Source organism: Oryx dammah, unplaced genomic scaffold, assembly GCF_014754425.2.
Source record: "Oryx dammah isolate SB20612 unplaced genomic scaffold, SCBI_Odam_1.1 HiC_scaffold_11209, whole genome shotgun sequence".
In the NCBI taxonomy this organism is placed as follows: domain Eukaryota; kingdom Metazoa; phylum Chordata; class Mammalia; order Artiodactyla; family Bovidae; genus Oryx; species Oryx dammah.
The window spans coordinates 521,514-544,088 of record NW_024080602.1 but is presented as its reverse complement, the minus strand read 5'-3'; the positions used below and the strand labels follow the sequence as shown (position 1 = coordinate 544,088).

General features: G+C 37.1%; 1 protein-coding gene across 5 annotated transcripts in view; it reads left to right on the top strand.

Annotated features, from left to right (window-relative positions):
- The window catches only part of LOC120860913 (leucine-rich repeat-containing protein 49-like), a 157,049-nt gene that overhangs the window by 44,206 nt on the left and 90,268 nt on the right, over positions 1–22,575 (top strand). For all 5 annotated transcript variants that reach the window (XM_040236638.1, XM_040236639.1, XM_040236635.1 and 2 more), the window contains one exon: positions 10,693–10,754. In XM_040236638.1, the coding sequence (XP_040092572.1) occupies positions 10,693–10,754 (62 nt within the window). The remainder of the gene's footprint in view (positions 1–10,692; positions 10,755–22,575) is intronic.

The window sequence follows — 22,575 nt, the reverse complement described above, 5'->3', positions numbered from 1 at the left end:
TATATTTCTCCATCTATTAGTGTCCTCTTTGATTTCTTTCATCAGTGTTTTATAATTTTCTATATATAGGTCTTGAGTTTCTTTAGGTAGGTATATTCCTAAGTATTTTATTCTTTTCGTTGCAATGGTGAATGGAATTGTTTCCTTAATTTCTTTTTCTATTTTCTCATTATTAGTGTATAGGAATGCAAGGGATTTCTGTGTGTTGATTTTATATCCTGCAACTTTACTATATTCATTAATTAGCTCTAGTAGTTTTCTGGTGGAGTCTTTAGGGTTTTCTATGTAGAGGATCATGTCATCTGCAAACAGTGAGAGTTTTACATTTTCTTTTCCAATTTAGATTCCTTTTATTTCTTTTTCTGCTCTGATTGCTGTGGCCAAAACTTCCAGATCTATGTTGAATAGTAGTGGTGAAAGTGGGCACCCTTGTCTTGTTCCTGACTTTAGGGGAAATGCTTTCAATTTTTCACCATTGAGGATAATGTTTGCTGTGGGTTTGTCATATATAGCTTTTATTATGTTGAGGTATGTTCCTTCTATTCTTGCTTTTTGGAGAGTTTTTATCATAAATGGATGTTGAATTTTGTCAAAGACCTTCTCTGCATCTATTGAGATAATCATATGGCTTTTATTTTTCAATTTGTTAATGTGGTGAATTACATTGATTGATTTGTGGATATTGAAGAATCCTTGCATCCCTGGGATAAAGCCCACTTGGACATGGTGTATGATCTTTTTAATGTGTTGTTGGATTCTGTCTGCTAGAATTTTGTTAAGGATTTTTGCATCTATGTTTCATCAGTGATATTGGCCTGTAGTTTTCTTTTTTGTGTGGCATCTTTGTCAGGTTTTGGTATTAGGGTGATGGTGGCCTCATAGAATGAGTTTGGAAGTTTACCTTCCTCTGCAATTTTCTGGAAGAGTTTGAGTAGGATAGGTGTTAGCTCTTCCTTAAATTTTTGGTAGAATTCAGCTGTGAAGCCATCTGGACCTAGGCTTTTGTTTGCTGGAAGATTTCTGATTACAGTTTTGATTTCCGTGCTTGTGATGGGTCTGTTGAGATTTTCTGTTTCTTCCTGGTTCAGTTTTGGAAAGTTGTACTTTTCTAAGAATTTGTCCATTCCTTCTACGTTGTCCATTTTTTTGGCATATAATTGCTGATAGTAGTCTCTTAGGATCCTTTGTATTTCTGTGTTGTCTGTTGTGATCTCTCCATTTTCATTTCTGATTTTATTGATTTGATTTTTCTCCCTTTGTTTCTTGATGAGTCTGGCTAATGGTTTGTCAATTTTGTTTATCCTTTCAAAGAACCAGCTTTTGGCTTTGTTGATTTTTGCTATGGTCTCTTTTGTTTCTTTTGCATTTATTTCTGCCCTAATTTTTAAGATTTCTTTCCTTCTACTAACTCTGGGGTTCTCCATTTCTTCCTTTTCTAGTTGCTTTAGGTGTAGAGTTAGGTTATTTATTTGAATTTTTTCTTGTTTCTTGAGGTATGCCTGTATTGCTATGAACTTTCCTCTTAGCACTGCTTTTATAGTGTCCCACAGGTTTTGGGTTGTTGTGTTTTCATTTTCATTTGTTTCTATGCATATTTTGATTTCTTTTTTGATTTCTTCTGTGATTTGTTGGTTATTCAGAAGCGTGTTGTTCAGGCTCCATGTGTTGGAATTTTTAATAGTTTTTCTCCTGTAATTGAGATCTAATCTTAATGCATTATGGTCAGAAAAGATGCTTGGAATGATTTCAATTTTTTTGAATTTATCAAGGTTAGATTTATGGCTCAGGATGTGATCTATCCTGGAGAAGGTTCCATGAGCACTTGAGAAAAAGGTGAAATTCATTGTTTTGGGGTGAAATGTCCTATAGATATCAATTAGGTCTAACTGGTCTATTGTATCATTTAAAGTTTGTGTTTCTTTGTTAATTTTCTGTTTAGTTGATCTGTCCATAGATGTGAGTGGGTTATTAAAGTCTCCCACTATTATTGTGTTATTATTAATTTCCCCTTTCATACTTGTTAGCATTTGCCTTACATATTGTGGTGCTCCTATGTTGGGTGCATATATATTTATAATTGTTATATCTTCTTCTTGGATTGATCCTTTGATCATTATGTAGTGGCCTTCTTTGTCTCTTTTCACAGCCTTTGTTTTAAAGTCTATTTTATCAGATATGAGTATTGCTGCTCCTGCTTTCTTTTGGTCTCTATTTGTGTGGAATATCTTTTTCCAGCCCTTCACTTTCAGTCTGTATTGTTCCTTGTTTGAAGTGGGTCTCTTGTAGGCAGCATATATAGGGGTCTTGTTTTTGTATCCATTCAGCCAGTCTTTGCCTTTTGGTTGGGACATTCAACTCATTTACGTTTAAGGTAATTATTGATAAGTATGATCCCGTTGCCATTTACTTTATTGTTTTGGGTTCGGGTTTATATGCCCTTTTTGTGTTTCCTGTCTAGAGAATATCCTTTAGCATTTGTTGGAGAGCTGGTTTGGTGGTGCTGAATTCTCTCAGCTTTTGCTTATCTGGAAAGCTTTTGATTTCTCCTTCATATTTGAATGAGATCCTTGCTGGGTACAGTAATCTGCACTGTAGGTTATTTTCTTTCATCACTTTAAGTATGTCTTGCCATTCCCTCCTGGCCTGAAGCGTTTCTATTGAAAGATCTGCAGTTATCCTTATGGGAATCCCTTTGTGTGTTATTTGTTGTTTTTCCCTGCTGCTTTTAATATTTGTTCTTTGTGTTTGATCTTTGTTAATTTGATTAATATGTGTCTTGGGGGTGTTTCGCCTTGGGTTTATCCTGTTTGGAACTCTCTGGGTTTCTTGGACTTGGGTGATTATTTCCTTCCTCATATTAGGGAAGTTTTCAACTATTATCTCCTCAAGTATTTTCTCATGGTCTTTCTTTTTGTCTTCTTCTTCTGGGACTCCTATAATTCGAATGTTGGAGCATTTCATATTGTCCTGGAGGTCTCTGAGATTGTCCTCATTTCTTTTAATTCATTCTTCTTTTTTCCTCTCGGATTCATTTATTTCTACCATTCTATCTTCTATGTCACTAATCCTATCTTCTGCCTCTGATATTCTACTATTTGTTGCCCCCGGAGTGTTTCTGATCTCATTTATTGCATTATTCATTATATATCTAGGCCCTTGTTAAACCTTTCTTGCATCTTCTCAATCCTTGTCTCCAGGCTATTTATCTGTGATTCCATTTTGATTTCAAGATTTTGGATCATTTTCACTATCATTATTCAGAATTCTTTCTCAGGTAGATTCCCTATCTCTTCCTCTTTTGTTTGGTTTGGTGGGCATTTCTCCTGTTCCTTTACCTGCTGGGTATTCCTCTGTCTGTTCATCTTGGTTATATTGCTGCGTTTGGGCTGGCCTTTCTGTATTCTGGGAATTTGTGGAGTTCTGTTTATTATGGAGCTTCCTCACTGTGGGTAGGGTTGTATCAGTGGCTTGTCAAGGTTTCTTGGTTAGGAAACCTTGTGTTGGAGTTCTGCTGGGTAGAGCTGGATTTCTTCTCTCTGGAGTGCAATGAAGTGTCCAGTAATGAGTTATGAGACATCTGTGGTTTTGGAGTAACTTGAGCTGCCTGTATATTGAAGCTCAGGGGTGTGTTCCTGTGTTGCTGGAGAATTTGCGTGGTATGTCTTGCTCTGGAACTTGTTGGCCCTTGGGTGGTGCTTGGTTTCAGTGTAGGTATGGAGGCGTTTGATGAGCTCCTATCGATTAATGTTCCCTGGATTCAGGAGTTCTCTGATGTTCTCAGGATTTGGACTTAAGCCTCCTGTTTTTGGTTTTCAGTTTTATTTTTACAGTAGCCTCAAGACTGCTCCATTTATACAGCACCGAAGATAAAACATCTAGGTTAAAGATGAAAAGTTTCTCCACGTTGAGGGACACCCAGAGAGGTTCACTGTTTTTGAAGACAATGATCTGCTTTTCTGGATGCCTGATGTCCTCTGCTAGCATTCAGAAGTTGTTTTGTAGAATTTACTCAGTGTTGAAATGTTCTTTTGATGAATTTGTGGGGGAGAAAGTGGTCTCCCCGTCCTATCCCTCCGTCATCTTAGGACCACCCCTCTGTGATCCATTTTAATTAAGTTTTGTGTATGGTGTGAGATGGCAGCCCACTCAGGTATTCTTGCTTGGGAAATCCCATGGACAGAGGAGCCTGGTGGGTTATAGTCCATGGGGTCACAGAGAGTCGGATGCAACTGAGTGACTACACACACACACACACACACACACACACACACACACACGGTGTGAGATGTAGGGGTCATGATTCATTTTTCCCAAATAGAAATGTCTGTTTTCTCCATCACCATTATTCAAATGGACTTATTTTCCACCGTTTAATTAACCTACTTTCTTTTTCAAAATTGAGTTATAGTCAAATGAGTCTTTCTCTGAACCTTCTATTCTGTTCCATCTATTTGTCTACCATTATGCCAAGACTGTACTGTCTAATTATTCTAGCTTTATACATGGAGATATTTGGGGAGATCATTAATTTAAATTTTTATTTTGCCTAATTTTTATGTGTAAAGAAATGATATTTAGTTTTAAAAAATATGGTTAAGTAAATTAAAAGAACTCTTTTGGTAATAATGAAATAAAAATTCAAAGTGATATTATATTGGTTAGTCATAAGTTTATTTTCACCAGGTGTTACATAAAATAATCATCAGTTGATATCTTAGATTTGATTAAATATGATAATTTTATTAACATACCCAATATCTATGTTTTATGAATCTGTAGATTCATTTCTTTGACTAATTATGGGAGCAGGAATATTCTGAGGCTTTATATTTCAAGTATTGATCTTTTCCACTTTCTGCTTCTTCTACACCTGCTAGACATGGTATGGGCCTTCTTGTTCTATTCTTTGTTCCTTAAAAAATTTCCATCATTCTTACTTTTCTCTGCTACATTTGTGCATGATTTTTATTTCTTTAATGTTTCTTCCAGTTCACTAACCTTGTGTTTAGTTTTGTCTAATCTGATTTTCAGTCCATCCATTGAATTTTTAATAATGACCATAATTTTTTTCCTAGAAGTTCTGCATGGATTTTTAAAAAATAAATACTCAAATATCTTTGTAACATATTTTTTCTCATGTTTTGATTCATTTTATTTATCTAATAGTTTTAAACATGGCTATTTCATAGTCTTTATCAAGTTATTATATTTTCTTAGCTTTTTGGTAATTCTACATTTATTGCCTAAAATCTATGCTTACTCTTGCTTATAGCAGTGTTTTTCATTAATCATCTGCAATTGTCAGAGTGCTGTAAGGGCTTCCCAGGTAGTGCTAGTGGTAAAGAACCACCTGCCAGTACAGGAGATGCAAGAGACACTGGTTTCATCCCTGGATTCGAATGGTCACCTGGAGTAGGGCACCCACTCCAATATGTTGCCTGGAAAATTCCATGGACTGAGGAGCCTGGCAGTCTACAGTCCATGGGGCTGCAAAGACTAAGGCACAGCTGAGCAACGGAGCGACTGAGCATGCACGTGCATGTGTGCGTGCACGTGTGTGCACGCGTGCGCGTGTGTGCACATGTGCACACACATATGCTGTAAAGTCTGATTTGAGTTTATGTCTTTCTAGTGAGTTTTTCCTGTAGTGGTAAGGGTAAGAATGGCAGGGACCATTTTTTATGAGGAGTCTTGGGTTTCCCTGGTGCCTCAAATGGTAAAAAATTTGCCTGCAGTGCAAGAGAGCTGGATTCGATCCCTTGTCTGGAAGATCTCCAGAGAAGTTAATGGCTACCCATTCCAGTATTCTTGCATGGAGAATTCCATGGACAGAGGACCCTGGTGGGCTACAGTCCTTGGGGTCACAAAGAATCAGACACAACTGAGCATCTAACTCTTTTTTGTTAGATCATGCATGTGATGTAAATTTGAACTAGAAATTCAAGTGTAGAAAGGCCTGTGATTGCAAAATTGAGGCTTTTTCTATTTCTCCTCATAGTGGTTATATCTAGCTCTCTTAGATTATAAAGACTGGAAATCTCTGTAGTCAGAGTGTCATTTCCTGCTTATTAGTCTGGTTTTCAGTTCCTTTTTATTTTCAGGAGATCACAACAGTGTATAGAAATAAATCAGACTGAAAGAGCAGCTTGCAGCTAGACTGACTGATAATTGCCAGGTAATATGTAAATGTAAATAAATGTAAAAAGTAGGTATGGATATTACTGCTTTTGGATAATAGAGGCAGGTAACAGACTTTTTTTCATGGTATATAAAATATAATTTGAGTTGTTGATATGATGGCTTACACATATTATTCCTCATATAATATGTGTCTGTATTATAGTGATGGCTATAGTAAGTAATTTTAGAATTTATAAACCTTTTTATAAAAAGGAACACTTTTTTCTTTGTTTTTTTTTTTCAAGCTTATTCAGGGCTTTGTTTTAGTTCTCAAAATGAAGATAATTACCCCTACATATTTAAACACTGACTTTTTTGTGTAACAGAATAGGTAACAAAACGAGAGCTGTTGTGATTTTATTACAGTCATCTTTGTTCTCTTTGCTGTATGCCAAAGCCTCTGTCTCTTCACCCTTCTTCCTTATTCCCCTGCAGGAGGCTGCTCTAAAAATAGCTCCAGTAATAGATGTTCTTTCTACACAGGGTCAAATTGCTGAATCATTTGGTCCTTTTGTGAAGTTTAGGAATATGGAAAACAGCATCTGAGCTGGGTAGGACAAACATGCTTCTAAATTGGCAGGTCATTATTCTCTTGAAAAATAAAGAATTCTATTCTTCTCAATAACCGTATAGTAAATAATTTTTAAAGTCTATTTTGAAGAATATATTTTAAAAATCTATAAAATGGTTTTGTGTCTTAACTTCAAAACATATTTTGAATGTGATTCCCAGAAGTGTGTTTTGTTAAATATAATAAATTTGATATTAAGAGGTTAACAGATGAACTGTAAATATTCCCCTATATGTAAGTATTTTGTCTTCTTTTTCTTATCTTAGGTATGTTATTGTCTCTGGAATAGTTTCAGTGCCTGTGAAATAGTTACCTCCAGAAAAGAATTTCTGGGAGGATTTGACACTTGACAGTGAAATAAATATGCTGACTTTTTCTCAACGTTATAAGGATTTAGCTTTCTTAAATTATCTGTAACCCCTTATTTTAACTTTCCTCGTTATTCCAAAATAATTATATGCAGATTGTTGAGTGCTGGCTTCCCAAATGTAACACCAGAACAACCTGCTGATAAAGAAAAGTTGAGATTATTACTTTCTGACAGGAAGAGCACGTTTTCTTGACACAGTCTTAGTCATATTTTAAGAACCAAGCCACAATATGTATTTTTGAGATTTCTTGGGGATCTTGTTTAAGGTGGGTCTTTCAGTGCACTGGCTTCAGATTGATGAATTTATGACATAATAGGTTACCCCCTGGTGGCTCAGATGGTAAAGAATCTGCATGCAATGCAGGAGACCCAGGTTCAATCCCTGGGTTGGGAAGATTCCCTGGTGAAGGAAATGGCAACCCACTCTAGTATTCTTGCCTAGAAAATTCTGTGGACAGAGAAGCCTGGTGGGCTACAGTCCATGGGGTTGCAAAGAATTGGACACAACTGAGCAACTAACAGATTTCAGATTTTCAGGTTAGGATTGTCTGGCAGAACAAGATGAGCTTTTCAAAGTGAATGTTGGACCATGATACTAAACTTTTGTTTTCTCTGGCATTAATTACTGTCTCACTTCTCCATTAATTGCAGACTCCCCAACAGAACTCTAAAATTCTTCTCTATATGGGCAAAGATCTCAAGTAATCTGTCTGTTTCATTTTCTGTCTTCGAAGATACCCTTTCTAGCCCTTTTCCTCTGTCTCTAATGTAGATTGGTTGCCCTTAGGCCTGCTATGGAGGTGACATCCTTTAGTTTCTCTTGTCTCTCTTCAATAGTTAATCGACTTCCTGGATCTCATGTATCTACATCTTTGTTTCACTCTCATATTAGAGCAACCATCTTCTGGTAACTTTCAGCAGTCTTTTTTTTTTTTCTTCTGTAAATAACTCATGCATAGATAATCGATATAAATAGAATATTTCTTTTTGTCTATTATAATGCTAGAAATTCATTACAGAGTATATCTTAGAGTTGCTAGAAAAATTAAAGTTATAATTTTCTTATAGGAATGAAGTTTGGAACAACAACAATGATTGTGGGTAGTTATTTTGCTTTTTAAAGTTCTGGAAAGGCTATCTCCTGAAATGATTTTGGGGTATATGTTGTTGAATTCTGAGTTTTAATTTTTCAACTTGTGAATACTTTTTATACCTCTATCAGATGAGAGTTAATAATTTTGAAAATTTGATAAAAAAACTTCTGGTAAAATTTTGCTTCTTAAATGAAAATAAATATAAAACATTATAATCAAATAAACTTAAAAACCCCTTTTCTCACAATTTATAGCCTGATGTAATTTGAGTTTATATTTTAATAATCAAAAAAACTGTCTTGAAATGTGTGTCTGTGTGTCTGTAGTCTTTGATGGTGGTAGGCTAGGGCCCCAAAAGAAGACTATTTCTTAAAAAATTGATGGCACTAGTTTATTTCCCTTCAAAAAACCAATTGCAACTAAATGAAGCAAACAATCTCCAATTTTTATTGTCCTCATAATAAAACAAAATATGAAGTTCAGAACTGGATCACTTGCTCTTTCTCCTCTTATCTCCTCTCAGTTCAAAATGCTTGCATCTCATAATAGCCAGCATTCTCTTAAATCTGCATTTAGGCTCAACGCCTTCAAGCCTCAGTACAATCTTGTAGTAGTTTTAGTCTTTTTCTGGAAAATTGGTTTAGTGTGCCCACCATAGCCATTCCGCTTCCTGTCGTAATGCCTCTTTCCTTGGGCATACAGAGAATCCTTGCCCTTTTTGTACTGTCACTTTGTGGGATTTGTACTTGCCTGCTTCTTAGAGAAGCCCAGTGAGTTTTAGGAACGTTCTCCATGTTTGTGAGAGTGATCACACAGAAAAAGGCAAATGTACTTTTTTTTTTTTTTAAAGATGCCTTGATTCAAAGGAGATTCAGGCTACTGCTTCTCAGTTTTCTCCCAGTTAGATGTCAGCAAACAATGCTTATGCCCAGAAATATCTCCCTTAGATTCCAGGAAGAATTTAAGAGAAAAGATTCCTCAGGCAGGCTTTCAATCTGACGGTAACTCTAAACTTCCGGAGACCAGATAGGAAGCAAGCTATCCTTTCCTTTTGGAAATTACAGCCCTGGAAACTACATGGGAACATGTCTTCAGCTAGCTCCATTGCTCCTCTGTCCTCTAAAAAATCAATGAGACGTGGCTCTGCCTCAGTTCTATCACTTCTATATTTTCTTTGTATAACAAGTTTTTAAAAATAAATAAATGACTTTTCGGAAAAGCTGAACTTGTCTGTAATTTTGATGCATTGCCTACATTTTTATTTGGCCTTGGAAATGGTAGTTTTAAAAGGGAGGAAGGAAAGTGGGGGAGGAAGAAAGATGATGACTTATGGAAAGAGTAAGACAAGTTTTGATTGGGTTTAAATGTCAGTCACAATTTATGTAAAATGTACATTTTTATATTAGCATCATTCAATTGGATATAACTAGAAATTATTGTAAATAATAAAAGTGAAAAATATTTAATATTAGAAGTACCCGTGTGTGTAGTATTGTACAGAGCAGAGCACTGAAGTCAGGATAACTGGAATCTTGGCCTATTTTGGCTTCTGTGTGTGTGACAGTATGTTTCCTGGTCACCTTTCCAGCCCTCTCCCACGCTGCCCCTGCCACAACCTCAACCGTTTTACTTTTTCTCATGTGAACAATGAGATTATGGATTAGGTAATTACTAAGCTTCCTCTTAAGATTCTGGTATTCCAGAATATGTCAGACTTTTCAGGAGGTTTGTGTCTTTTAATAAAATTAGTAAAAAATCATTTGGGCCAAAACATTTCAATATTTGCTGATGGTAACTGTATTTAAACAGCAGTGTTTTGCTCAGGGGTGCTGCACCTAAACAGAACAGCATAGATTTCCAATTGTAAGAACCTTGGATTCCTGCTTAGATTGGAAATTGCCCTTCCAGTACCCTTCATTGACAGTGATGATGATCTACTTTGAGCATTATGGGGGCATTGTCAGTGTATTGAGTCATCTGCAACTGAGTGGTGCATTTCTGTGGGTTTGAGAATAGTGAGGTGAATGGCTCTGAAATTCTCAGTACTGTTTGGAAAGCTGATTGCATAAATTTAAAATTTAAAGTGTTTGAACAGATTCTTTTCCAAGTGATTTTTAACAAATGTTTGATCATACTGTATTTGTGCTACAGTTGAAAGGCTGAAGTAGCAATTTGGCTCCTTTCCCAAAAGCATGCTTGAAGAGGCTAGCAGCAGCAGCAGCATCTCCCTCTGTTCTCCTCAGTGCTTTTTACCTTGCGAGTGGTGCAGCTTGTTCTGCGGATATACTGAAACCCTCCCATTTAATCTGCAGTGGAGAAGAATGGAGCTCAGTGCCTAGTAGCATTCAGTGGTCTAGTAAGGTTGCAGTAACTAGCAATGACTATGTATTTCAACAGCTGAACAAGAAGACATTTTATAATATATATATATTTTTTTCCTTTCAGCTGATAGATTTTTGCTTTCTGTTTCCTTCTAGAGAGATGTGGATAATTTGCCCTGCCTCCAACGTCTGTTTCTCAGCTTCAACAATATATCTACGTAAGTGGAAACTCCCAACTTGTCATGTATTAATAATTTGATTGTGTGGGTTCTAATGCTTTAAATTAAGATTGTAAATACTTTGGAGTATTTCTAATGACATGTAACATTTTCAGCTGGGAAATGATAGGGCCATCTGTGACAAAGTTCTCTGTGGAAAAACAAAGCTCTTGTGTTTATTAGCACTTCTGATGCTAAAGTGATGACTGGTTTAGTATAGTATGTGCTCTTTATAGTTACAATTTAGAGCTGCTCCTTTGTATGACATGTATGTGGAAATGTCAACGTATATTCTGCTGTCCTTTGTTTGACACTTACTGCACTAATCAGTTGAATTAGAATTTCTTTCATAAAGTATCATCTACAATCTGTGTAGCTACTGAGCAATTTTGATATAGCAGGTTATACTTGTCACTAAGCCACTTGCTAATTAGGCCATAACTTCTAACTTGGTATCCCTACTTGGAGAACTAATGCAGCTAAACACTGTATATTAGAATATATAAATGTATAAATGTTGTTTTGTAAAGATTTGAAACATATCATCCTTTCTATTGTGATGATGTCTCATTCAGTGTCAATGTGGAAGATTTCAGAACTGAAGCTGAGACAGGCAGTCAGACTTTTCAGGGCAGAATGAGTAGCCACCCTTCCCTGACTCTCTCCTTCTTCTCCCTTGCCCCTCAGTTCTTTAGTTTCACTTCAAAACTGTTCTCTGAATGTACTTTTATAGAAGGATAAGAACCAAGTATAAAAGAGTTGAGAACATATCTCTTCCTGAGTTCTAGGTCTGTGCTTCTGATTATTAAAAACCGGTTGAGCTTTTGCAGATTTTCTGTTTCTACCTTTTTCCTGTGTTAGCCCCCATCCCTGTACTGTATCTCTAAAGGTAGCGGTTAAGTCTAGATGGTGAATTTTGCATATAGGCATTATTTCAAAGAAAACACCCTTAGTCGTTTCCTTTTTTTTCTTTGTGTGGAAATACAAAGTTTTCTGAAATACTTTTAATGTGCTCTTCAGTTTATGTTGAATCCTGTTCCAGCTGCCTCCCCATCTTGTTGGAAGAGTAGAATTTATTTTTAATGGCAATGGAAGGAACACTCAATTTTCTTTAAGGAGTTTCTACCTAAAGACCATTAACAATTGTTTTGAGAAGATAGTGTCTCATTTTTAAAATGTGTTGTTTCTCGTGTCTCACAATATTAGCTGCTGAAGGTGCGGCAAACCCTTAGATTCCCCCAACCTGTGGTGGAACTTATTACTTTTGCTCTTGTCTTGTTTATGGGGAGTAATTTAAAAAGAGATATAAATTTGGGTGTATGGGGGTTATGATGTGCCCACTTCCTCAGGATATCTCAACTTCTAAAATCCTAGCTCTATAGGGAGTTGATGTTAAATGTCTGTATTTAGGGAATTTTCTTCCCAACCTGATAAGAAGTTTTACCTACTCAACGAAATAAATATGTGATTAATGGGATTAATACTTATGACTTTCTATTAAAAGTCAGATTTATTGAGAAATTGAGATAGAAGGAAGGGTTTTCATATTCTTACTTTGCTTTTTTTGTGTTTCTGCAAAGGCTTAGCTCTTTACCTTTCTCTAATATTTCCAGATGACCTGCTTTTGAGGTCAAGTACATTTTCTATTTTTTGCTTTGTTCCTGTTGATGCATGTAATCCAAGAGATGGTATAGAGAATATATTGGCTCTTGGGCAGGGGACAGGAGGAACTGGAAAGTGCAAGCCCTTTTCACATTTCCATGAGTTTTATTCAAGACACAAATATTTCAGTTGACTGGGATGGTAGATGATCTGTAGTGTTAATTGTGGTGTCCTTTCATATCCTGCTATAGTCCTGGCATGACAGAGTTGCATAATTTTCAATTCAGTGGTCGAGGGGTAACATACAGGAAGAGCAGAAATAGCAGTATAAAGGTGAAAGTACCTTTTAGGACATTCTCTGGATAACTTTCAAATATCATCCAGCAAGTGAAATATCCAACAGTGTATCCATTTTGGGGAGACAAAAATGTATTGACTGTTAAAGTAGTAAGGCTTCCTAGATTTTGACCAAGTTGTTGGATTCTTAGAGGCCCATTTGCATAAACTATTACCTGGTGGAAATTCAGAAAGTTCCAGAATGTGATAGCACCCTAACTGAATTCAGAGAGCTCCAACTTGGGGTAAATAGGTACCTATATTTAATGATGGGTTGACCATGGCCTTGGTAAACAGGACCATTTTTGTATGTTTTCCTGTAGATATTAGAACAGGCATTTAGTTCTTATAGTAGGCATACAAGATATATTAAGAGAATGAATGACATGTCCATGTCTGTGTATCTGAATAGAAGTGATGCCTCTGGTTAAAATATCCCTTAGAGCATGAGGAAGACAGAAACACAAATAGGTAATTATAATACATTGAGTTAAACTTAGTTGTGATCAAATGCAGATATACTACAAAATGTAAATCAGTGTAGAGAAGGGAAGTTAAGGAAAACTTCCCAGAGGGAGATGGTCCCTGGGCCTGAGCTCTAAGTGGAGTAGACCTCAGTAAAGTGAATAGTCCTTGGACATTCCAGGTAAGCGTACAACCTAGGCGAAGTAGATGTAGAAGGCTCAGAGTGGACTCACTGGGCCCACCCTCTGGGAACCTGCAGTGAGATGCTTGCCCCCTTCTCCTCCTAACTAGCTCCAGGTCTTCCTCCAGCCCACGGAATGCTGGAGAGACCCGCCAAAGTACACTTGGTAATACTCACCTTGAAGGAAATATTCTGTGGCTAATCAAGAGAATCAGCTGTATCTAGCTTGTTCTTCAGGTGTGTTCGCTCCATTATTCAGCTCTTCTGAGGTGCTGTTGTCTGCTTGATTTGTTTTCTTTGTCTTGGCTCTCATGATCTTAATTTCCAAGTAGTCTGCAGTTTTTGTAATGGCTTATTCTTTTTAAAAAATTATTTATTTATTTGACTGTGTTAGGTCTTAGTTGTGGCATGTGGGATCTTCATTGCCACATGCGGAATCTTTTTAGTTGCAGGATGTGGGATCTACTTCCCTCATCAGGGATCAAACCTTGGTCCCCTGCACTGGGAGCACAGAGCCTTAGCCATTGGACCACCAGGGAAGTCCCACTAATGGCTTATTCTTGTTTTATGAATGAGATAAAGTTTTTTTTTTATTTTTAGAATTTATTTTTCTCCATTACCTACACTTGTTCTTTAAATTAAACAAAAATGCTTTCTTTCATCCATTCATTTGTTCTATGATTTTTTGTTCTTATTTATTTATGAGGATCTATATGAATTTGTTTCCCTAGCATAATTTAGAAATGTCACTGTGAATGCAAGTTATTAGATCTCTGTCTGTGGAGGATGTAGGAGGGAGGAGGAAGGCTATCCAACCAGTTGGACGTTCCTTTATGATGTTCACAAGAAACTTGCCTTCTGGGAATGGGGGCTCCTTTTACATCTTGGGCCAGATGCCCTTACCCAAAGCGCAGCCCTTCTTCCCTCACCATTTTCAACCTGAGGACAGTTCAGGAGTCAGCCTTTTTGAGGGTAGGAGGCTAGCAAATTGCTACCAAACCCTCCAGTAGTTACTGGACAGCTGACCCACATCTGCTGGCCACACTTTCTCCCTCTGATTTTGGGGAGTATTCTGAAGTTCTAACAGTAACATTTACTTAACTCTTCATACTCTTCATTTTAGGCTCTAGCAATTTGGGGTTTTACTGATTCCATCTGCTTTATATCTTCCAGAAATTCCTTAGTGCTCTGGTCTGCTGATGGAACTTTTTCTGGTTTTCTAGTATTGCTAAGGATATTTTCCTACTTTTATATTCAGTCATTTCAGAGAGGTTTTGAGAGGGTAGAGAGAGGTCAGATCACACACCAAGTGGCCATTGTCATAGCTGTCCTTACTTTGAGTGATTTGCCCCCAAAAGGCCACCCGTAAAAATATCCTTGGCAGCTTTAAAAACACAGGCCTTAAGTTCACTGCTGGGTAACCTGCTCCAGTAAATCTGGAGTGGGGCCAAGGATCTGTATTTTTTTAAGGCTTCTCAGAGAATTCTGATGTTCGGCTTGATGCTAGATCTGGGAACCATTGAGTTATGCCACCCCCAAATAAGAATATTTGTTAACTAGCAGATTACTATTTTATATAAAATTTCCCTTCACAAGAAAAAGCTTCTAGACAAAAGTATTTGTCAGGGATAAATATGTACTACCATCCAGAGGTAGTTTATGATCTGTAGGCAAAACCCAGGGTGTTTCATCTCCTTTCCACTGAGGCTGTGCAGAGCTCTGCTCTTCATTACAAAGTTAAGGTATAATTGATTCTTTCCTATCTCTTTCATTCTCCAATGTAGAAAGTTTTAACAAGCTTTTTTCTTTAAAAAAAAAAAAAAAAAGAAGACACATTTATAATTTGAGTGTTTTCCTTGCCTAAAAGGGAATGGTTACTACTGCTCCCAGAAATAAGGAAACGTTAGTATCCCTGGGAAAAGAGTCAAATACTAGTCAAGGTCAAGTGTCAATTCAGGACTCTTAATCTCATGTATTATTTTTTAAATTGTGGTAAAATACTCATAAAAGTGCCATCTTAACTATTTTAAAGCACACAATGAAATGGTGTTAATAAATACATTTACACCCTTGTGCAGTCAGTCTTCTATTGCACAGAACTCTTTTCATCTGGCAAAACTGAAACGTTATACCCATTAAACAACTGGTCTCCCTCCCCAAGGCCCTGGCAACCACCGTTCCACTTTCTGTCTCTGAATTTTTGACCACTCTAGTCATGTCATGTATGTGGAACCATGCAATATTTGTCTTTTTGTGATTGGCTCATGTCACTTTGCACGATGTCCTCAAAGTTCACCCATGTTGTTGCAGTTCAGTCTCTTTAAGTCATGCCGGACTCTTTGTGACCCCATGGACTGCAGCACGCCAGACTGCCCTGTACTTCACTATCGCCTGGAATTTGTTCAAATTCATGTCCATTGAGTTGGTGATGCCATCCAACCATCTCTTCTTCTCTTGTCCCGTTCTCTTCCTGCCTTTGATCTTTCCCAGATTCAGAGTCTTTTCCAGTGAGTCAGTTCTTTGCATCAGGTGGCCAAATTACTGAAGCTTCAGCTTCAGCATCAGTCCTTCCAATGAATATTCAGGACTGGTCTCCTTTAGGATTGACTGGTTTGACCTCCTTGCAGTCCAAAGGACTTTTGAGAGTCTTCTTCAGCACCACAATTCGAAAGCATCAGTTCTTCAGTGCATAGCCTTCTTTATGGTCCAACTTTCACATCCATACATGACTACCAGAAAAACCATAGCTTTGACTGTATGGATTTTTGCCTCCAAAGTGATGTCTTTGCTTTTCAATATGCTATCTAGATTTGTCATAGCTTTCCCTCCAAGGAGCAAGCATCATTTAGTTTCATGGCTGCAAATTCATCCATGTTGTAGCATGTGTAAGTTTCCTTCCTTTTTAAGAATGTATGCTTATATCTTATTCTTTAGGTGGCATGGAACTAACTAGGAGAGGCAGATGCCAGAGTGAACCATGCCTACCTCTTCATCCACATTGTTTTCCCATAGAGCCCCATGAACTTGCCTTGTTCCACTGAACCTCCTTAAACATAAGCATGCTCTCCCTTGCCCATTTAGTCTTTGCATTTACTATGGCTTCTGGCAATAATACTTTTTTCTACCTCTCTTTGTCTGAATAACACCTGATGATCCTATAGATCTCAAGTTGAGATCCTAAAGATCTCAAGGGTTCTCAAACTTTAATATGCTTAAGGATCATCTGGAGAGCCTGCTAAAATGCACTGCGTAGGGATCCATCCTCCATGGATTCTAATTCAATAGTTTTAGATGGGACTCAGGAATTTGTATCTTTAGCAAGTTGTGCAGCTGATTTAAAAATACCACTGATCTGTGCTTTCCAGACTTTGAGTCAAAACCCATACAAGGATCCTAGTCAATTTTAGTTCAAGACTGGAAACATAAAAGCAGAATAGAAATGTCAAGAGTTTCTCACACATTATAAGGGTGAACACTGTCTCATGAGAAGTTTGCAGTTTTAGTATATATGGATGTATCTATGTATACATTTGTATGTGTTTGTGTATGAATGTTATTTTGCTATAGATATTTGGGAACTGGATTGCAGTGTAAATATATTTCTCACCATGAATTGGGTTTAAAAAATTTAGAAAACACTGTGGAGTCTCAATTTTGGGAGCATGGACTGCCAGGGAAGTCCCCAGATAATTCTTATTATAATCATAAAGTTTCATTTTCCTTTGTGTTGGACTAATTTATTCAATGTGTGTATGTGTGAGTTTTTCTAAAAGGAAGGATTCTTAAACTAAAATTAAACTAAGGCAAGGTGAGCAGGCTGTTTTGCACACCTAGTCTCATACTGGGTTCACACTTACATAGTTGAGAGGCTGATAGCTATTCATGACAGTAAATTAACATTTTAATGTATTGATGTGTCAAAGGCCCTTTTGGGTTTTGCTAATGTGAAGGTTCTAGAAGTTGTGGACATTTTTGGTACATATTGCTAAGGGGGAATTTTGGTCTTAAAATTACTCATGATTGTATGTTATATTGGGTGATTGTTTCTAGGTTGAGAAGCACAATTATGGTAAATTGAGATCAGTGTGTTTTATGATTTCTATGTTGTTTTGGTCTACAAATTCAAAGTATAAGTAGAGTAAATCCAAAATGCATTTAGAAACAAAGTATATTAAGTAACTTCTCCTGGTGCTATTCCTTATAACTTGTAGAAAATACTTCCAAAAAGTGTTTGAAGTATTTTGCAATAACAGTGTCAAATACAATGAACATAAACAGTTAAAACAAAGGTAAGTGACTGTAACATTCCCTTCTTGTCTTCATCTTGTCTTGTTTTGTTTTAACTGAAGTACAGTTGATTTATAATGTTGTATTAGTTGTAGGTGTAAAGCAAAGTGTTTTGGTTTTCATGAAAAGAGATGTACAAATTTGAAACAAAAATGTTTACATATCTGTTTTATGTCCCCACCCTACCCCCACCCCAACCCAAATTGCTATGTTGATCTGTTAACCCATGGTACCTCAGTATGTAAGCAACCTTATTTGAAAATATGGTCTTTACAGAGGTAGTGAAGTTAAAAGGAAGACATTAAAATGGGCTCTAATCTAGTAAGACTGATATTCTCATAAAAAAGATGAAATTTGGAGGCAGGTATACAGGGACTTCCGTGGTAGCTCAGACAGTAAAGAATCCACTCGCAATGCAGGAGACCCATGTTCTGTCCCTGAGTTGGGAAGATCCCCCAGAGAAGGGAATGGCTACTCAGTCCAGTATTCTTTCCTGGAGAATCCCATGGACAGAGGAGCCTGGGCAGGCTACAGTCCATGTGGTTGCAAAGAGTCAGGCATGACTGAGCAGACACACACACACACACACGCTACAGTCCATGTGGTTGCAAAGAGTCAGGCATGACTGAGCAGACACACACACACACACACGGGGAGACTACCTTGTGAACATAAGGACAGCTATCTAGCCAAGAAGAAAGGCCCAGAACAGATTCTGCCTCCACAGCCCTCCGAAAACAACACTACCATCACCTTGATTTCAGACTTCTAGCCTCCAGAACTGTGTGATAGTAAATTTCTGTTGTTTAAAAAAATAAAAATAAAGCAGAGGTGAGCAGATATTGAAAGGAATGAACAAACCAGCTAATTTTAGGAAAAAAGCAAGGTCAAAATTAATCATGCCAAAACCCCAAGTATATACTCCTAACTGCAGAACTTTCAAATTTGATCTTCTGCAATAACTTTTGTTCATCCTTTATAATTAAATACAGACCCCAAACAAGAAGAATTATTTTCTTTTTCTATTATCTATACCATACCTCTTTGAGTTCTGTAATATCTGTTTTGATGTATGCCCAGTTATAACTTAATTATAGCGTCAGTTATATCTGTTACATGGTAGGCATGTAATTATTGTTCTTTCAATTAATGAAAAAAATAAACCAAAGTTTAAAGCTGATGTTCTTCAATGTTCATAGATAATTTTTAATAGCCCTTTTCAGCATGTCATCTTGTTAGATTGTCTAAGGACGCAGTTTGCAGCTACTTCACCATGGCTGTCCCCTGGGATATAAAATAATAAAAATTACTAAAACAAGGAAGCCAAATTAAAATTATTTTATGGTAGGATTGGATTATTAGAAACAACTGTAACATATCTTCTGGACTAAAAGCTTTCCTCACTGACTTAAGATTTTAGCAGTTACTTTTTGAATATTTGAGTAGATTCAGTGTTGTTTTGAAGAAAAACTAAGACTGTTTCAGGCAGTTTCTGAATTATGTAACACAAAGATAAGATAGGCCTCTTATTTATAAATATATGTGTAATAGTCATTTTAAAGTCCTTGTCTACTAATTCCAATATTCCAACAGCTGTGTCATCTCTGAGGCTTTTATAGTGACTTGTTTTTCCTTTTTGATACATATATTGAGTTTTTTTTTTGCTTTCTCATGTCTGGCAATTTTTTATTACATTCCTGGCATTGTGAATATTACATTGTTGAGAATCTGTGTTTTGTTGTCTTAATTTGAAAGTTGTTGAACTTTGTTTTAAAGGTAGTTAACGTACATGAATCAAGGCAAATTGGAAGTGGTCAAACAGGAGATGGCAAGAGTGAACGTCGACATTCTAGGAATCAGAGAACTAAAATGGACTGGAATGGGTGAATTTAACTCAGATGACCATTATATCTCCTACTGCGGGAAGGAATCCCTTAAAAGAAATGGAGTAGCCATCATGGTCAACAAAAGAGTCTGAAATGCAGTACTTGGATGCAATCTAAAAAAATGATAGAATGATCTCTGTTCATTTCCAAGGCAAACCATTCAATATCACAGTAATCCAAGTCTATGCCCCAACCAGTAAGGCTGAAGAAGCTGAAGTTGAACCGTTCTATGAAAACCTACAATACCTTTTAGAGTGAACACCCAAAAAAGATGTGCTTTTCATTATAGGGGACTGGAATGCAAAAGTAGGAATTCAAGAAACACCTGGAGTAACAGGCAAATTTGGCCTTGGAATGCGGAACGAAGCAGGGCAAAGACTAATAGAGTTTTGCCAAGAAAATGCACTGGTCATAGCAAACACCCTCTTCCAACAACATAAGAAAGACTCTACACATGGACATCACCAGATGGTCAACACCAAAATCAGATTGATTATATTCTTTGCAGCCAAAGATGGAGAAGCTCTATATAGTCAACAAAAACAAGACCAGGAGCTGACTGTGGCTCAGATCATGAACTCCTTATTGCCAAATTCAGACTTAAATTGAAGAAAGTAGGGAAAACCACTAGACCATTTAGGTATGACCTCAGTCAAATCCCTTATGATTATACAGTGAAAGTGAGAAATAGATTTAAGGGACTAGATCTGATAGAGTGCCTGATGAACTATGGACAGAGGTTCATGACATTGTACAGGAGACAGGGATCAAGACCATTCCTGTGGAAAAGAAATGCAAAAAAGCAAAATGGCTGTCTGGGGAGGCCTTACAAATAGCTGTGAAAAGAAGAGAAGCGAAAAGCAAAGGAGAAAAGGAAAGATATAAGCATCTGAATGCAGAGTTCCAAAGAATAGCAAGAAGAGATAAGAAAGCCTTCCTCAGTGATCAATGCAAAGAAATAGAGGAAAACAACAGAATGGGAAAGGCTAAAGATCTCTTCAAGAAAATTAGAGACACCAAGGGAACATTTCATGCAAAGATGGGCTCGATAAAGGACAGAAATGGTATGGACCTAACAGAAGCAGAAGATATTAATAAGAGGTGGCAAGAATACACAGAAGAACTGTACAAAAAACATCATGACCAAGATAATCATGATGGTGTGATCACTCACCTAGAGCCAGACATCCTGGAATGTGAAGTCAAGTGGGCCTTACAAAGCATCACTACGAACAAAGCTAGTGGAGGTGATGGAATTCCAGTTGAGCTATTTCAAACCCTGAAAGATGATGCTGTGAAAGTGCTGCACTCTATATGCCAGGAAATTTGGAAAACTCAGCAGTGGCCACAGGACTGGAAAAGGTCAGTTTTCATTCCAATCCCAAAGAAAGGCAATGCCAAAGAATGCTCAAACTACCACACAATTGCACTCATCTCACACGCTAGTAGAGTAATGCTCTAAATTCTCCAAGCCAGACTTCAGCAATATGTGAACTGTGAACTTCCTGATGTTCAAGCTGGTTTTAGAAAAGGCAGAGGAACTGGAGATCAAATTGCCAACATCTGTTGGATCATGGAAAAAGCAAGAGAGTTCCAGAAAAACATCTATTTCTGCTTTATTGCCTATGCCAAAGCCTTTGACTGTGTGGATCACAATAAACTGTGGAAAATGATCTAGTTTCATTCTTTTACAAGTGGTTGACCAGTTTTCCCAGCACCACTTGTTAAAGAGATTGTCTTTACTCCATTGTATATTCTTCCCTCCTTTGTCAAAGATAAGGTGTCCATATGTGTGTGGATTTATCTCTGGGCTTTCTGTTTTGTTCCATTGATCTATATTTCTGTCTTTGTGCCAAATGGAGTATTACTCAGCTGTTAAAAAGAATACATTTGAATCAGTTCTGATGAGATGGATGAAACTGGAGCCGATTATACAGAGTGAAGTAAGCCAGAAAGAAAAACACCAATACAGTATACTAACACATATATATGGAATTTAGAAAGATGGCAATGATGACCCTGTATGCAGGACAGCAAAAAAGACACAGATGTGTATAGCAGACTTTTGGACTCAATGGAGAGGGAGAGGGTGAGATGATTTGGGAGAATGGCAATGAAACATGTGTAATATCATGTAAGAATCGAATTGCCAGTCTATGACTGATGCAGGATATGGCATGCTTGGGGCTGGTACGCGGGGATAACCCAGAGAGATGTTGTGGGGAGGAGGGTGGGAGGGGGGTTCATGTTTGGGAACGCATGTACACCCGTGGTGGATTCATGTCAATGTATGGCAAAACCAATACAGAATTGTAAAGTAAAATAAAAAATAAATTAAAAAAAAAAGAAGTCACCATCCTTAACAGGGTTTATTTTCTATTTATATTAAATGTAGATAACTTAGCCTTTATTTTACTCATACTTTTAAAATTCATATATTTAGAAATTAGAAAGCTAAATATAAAAGCATATAGTGAGTGGAATGGTTGCCAATTGTGTTAGATCTCATAACTATTCAGAAATAGACAGGTATTCCTTGGTCACAGTGGATGATGGAGCAGACATAAATGGAGATAGGGATTTCATATATAAAATTTGAATAGAATGATGATAAATGTTATGTCTGAGTGTTACTGATTCCTAAATAAAATGTTACCTAAAAAATAAATAAACTGTGGAAAATTCTGAAAGAGATGGGAATACCAGACCACCACCTGACCTGCCTCTTGAGAAATCTATATGCAGGTCAGGAAGCAACAGTTAGAACTGGACATGGAACAACAGACTGGTTCCAAATAGGAAAAGGAGTACATCAAGGCTGTATATTGTCACCCTGCTTATTTAACTTATATGCAGAGTACATCATAAGAAACACTGGGCTGGAAGAAGCACAAGCTGGAACCAAGATTGCTGGGAGAAATATCAATAACCTCAGATATGCAGATGACACCACCCTTATGGCAGTAAGTGAAGAGGAACTAAAAAGCCTCCTGATGAAAGTGAAAGAGGAGAGTGAAAAAGCTGGCTTAAAGCTCAACATTCAGAAAACGAAGATCATGGCATC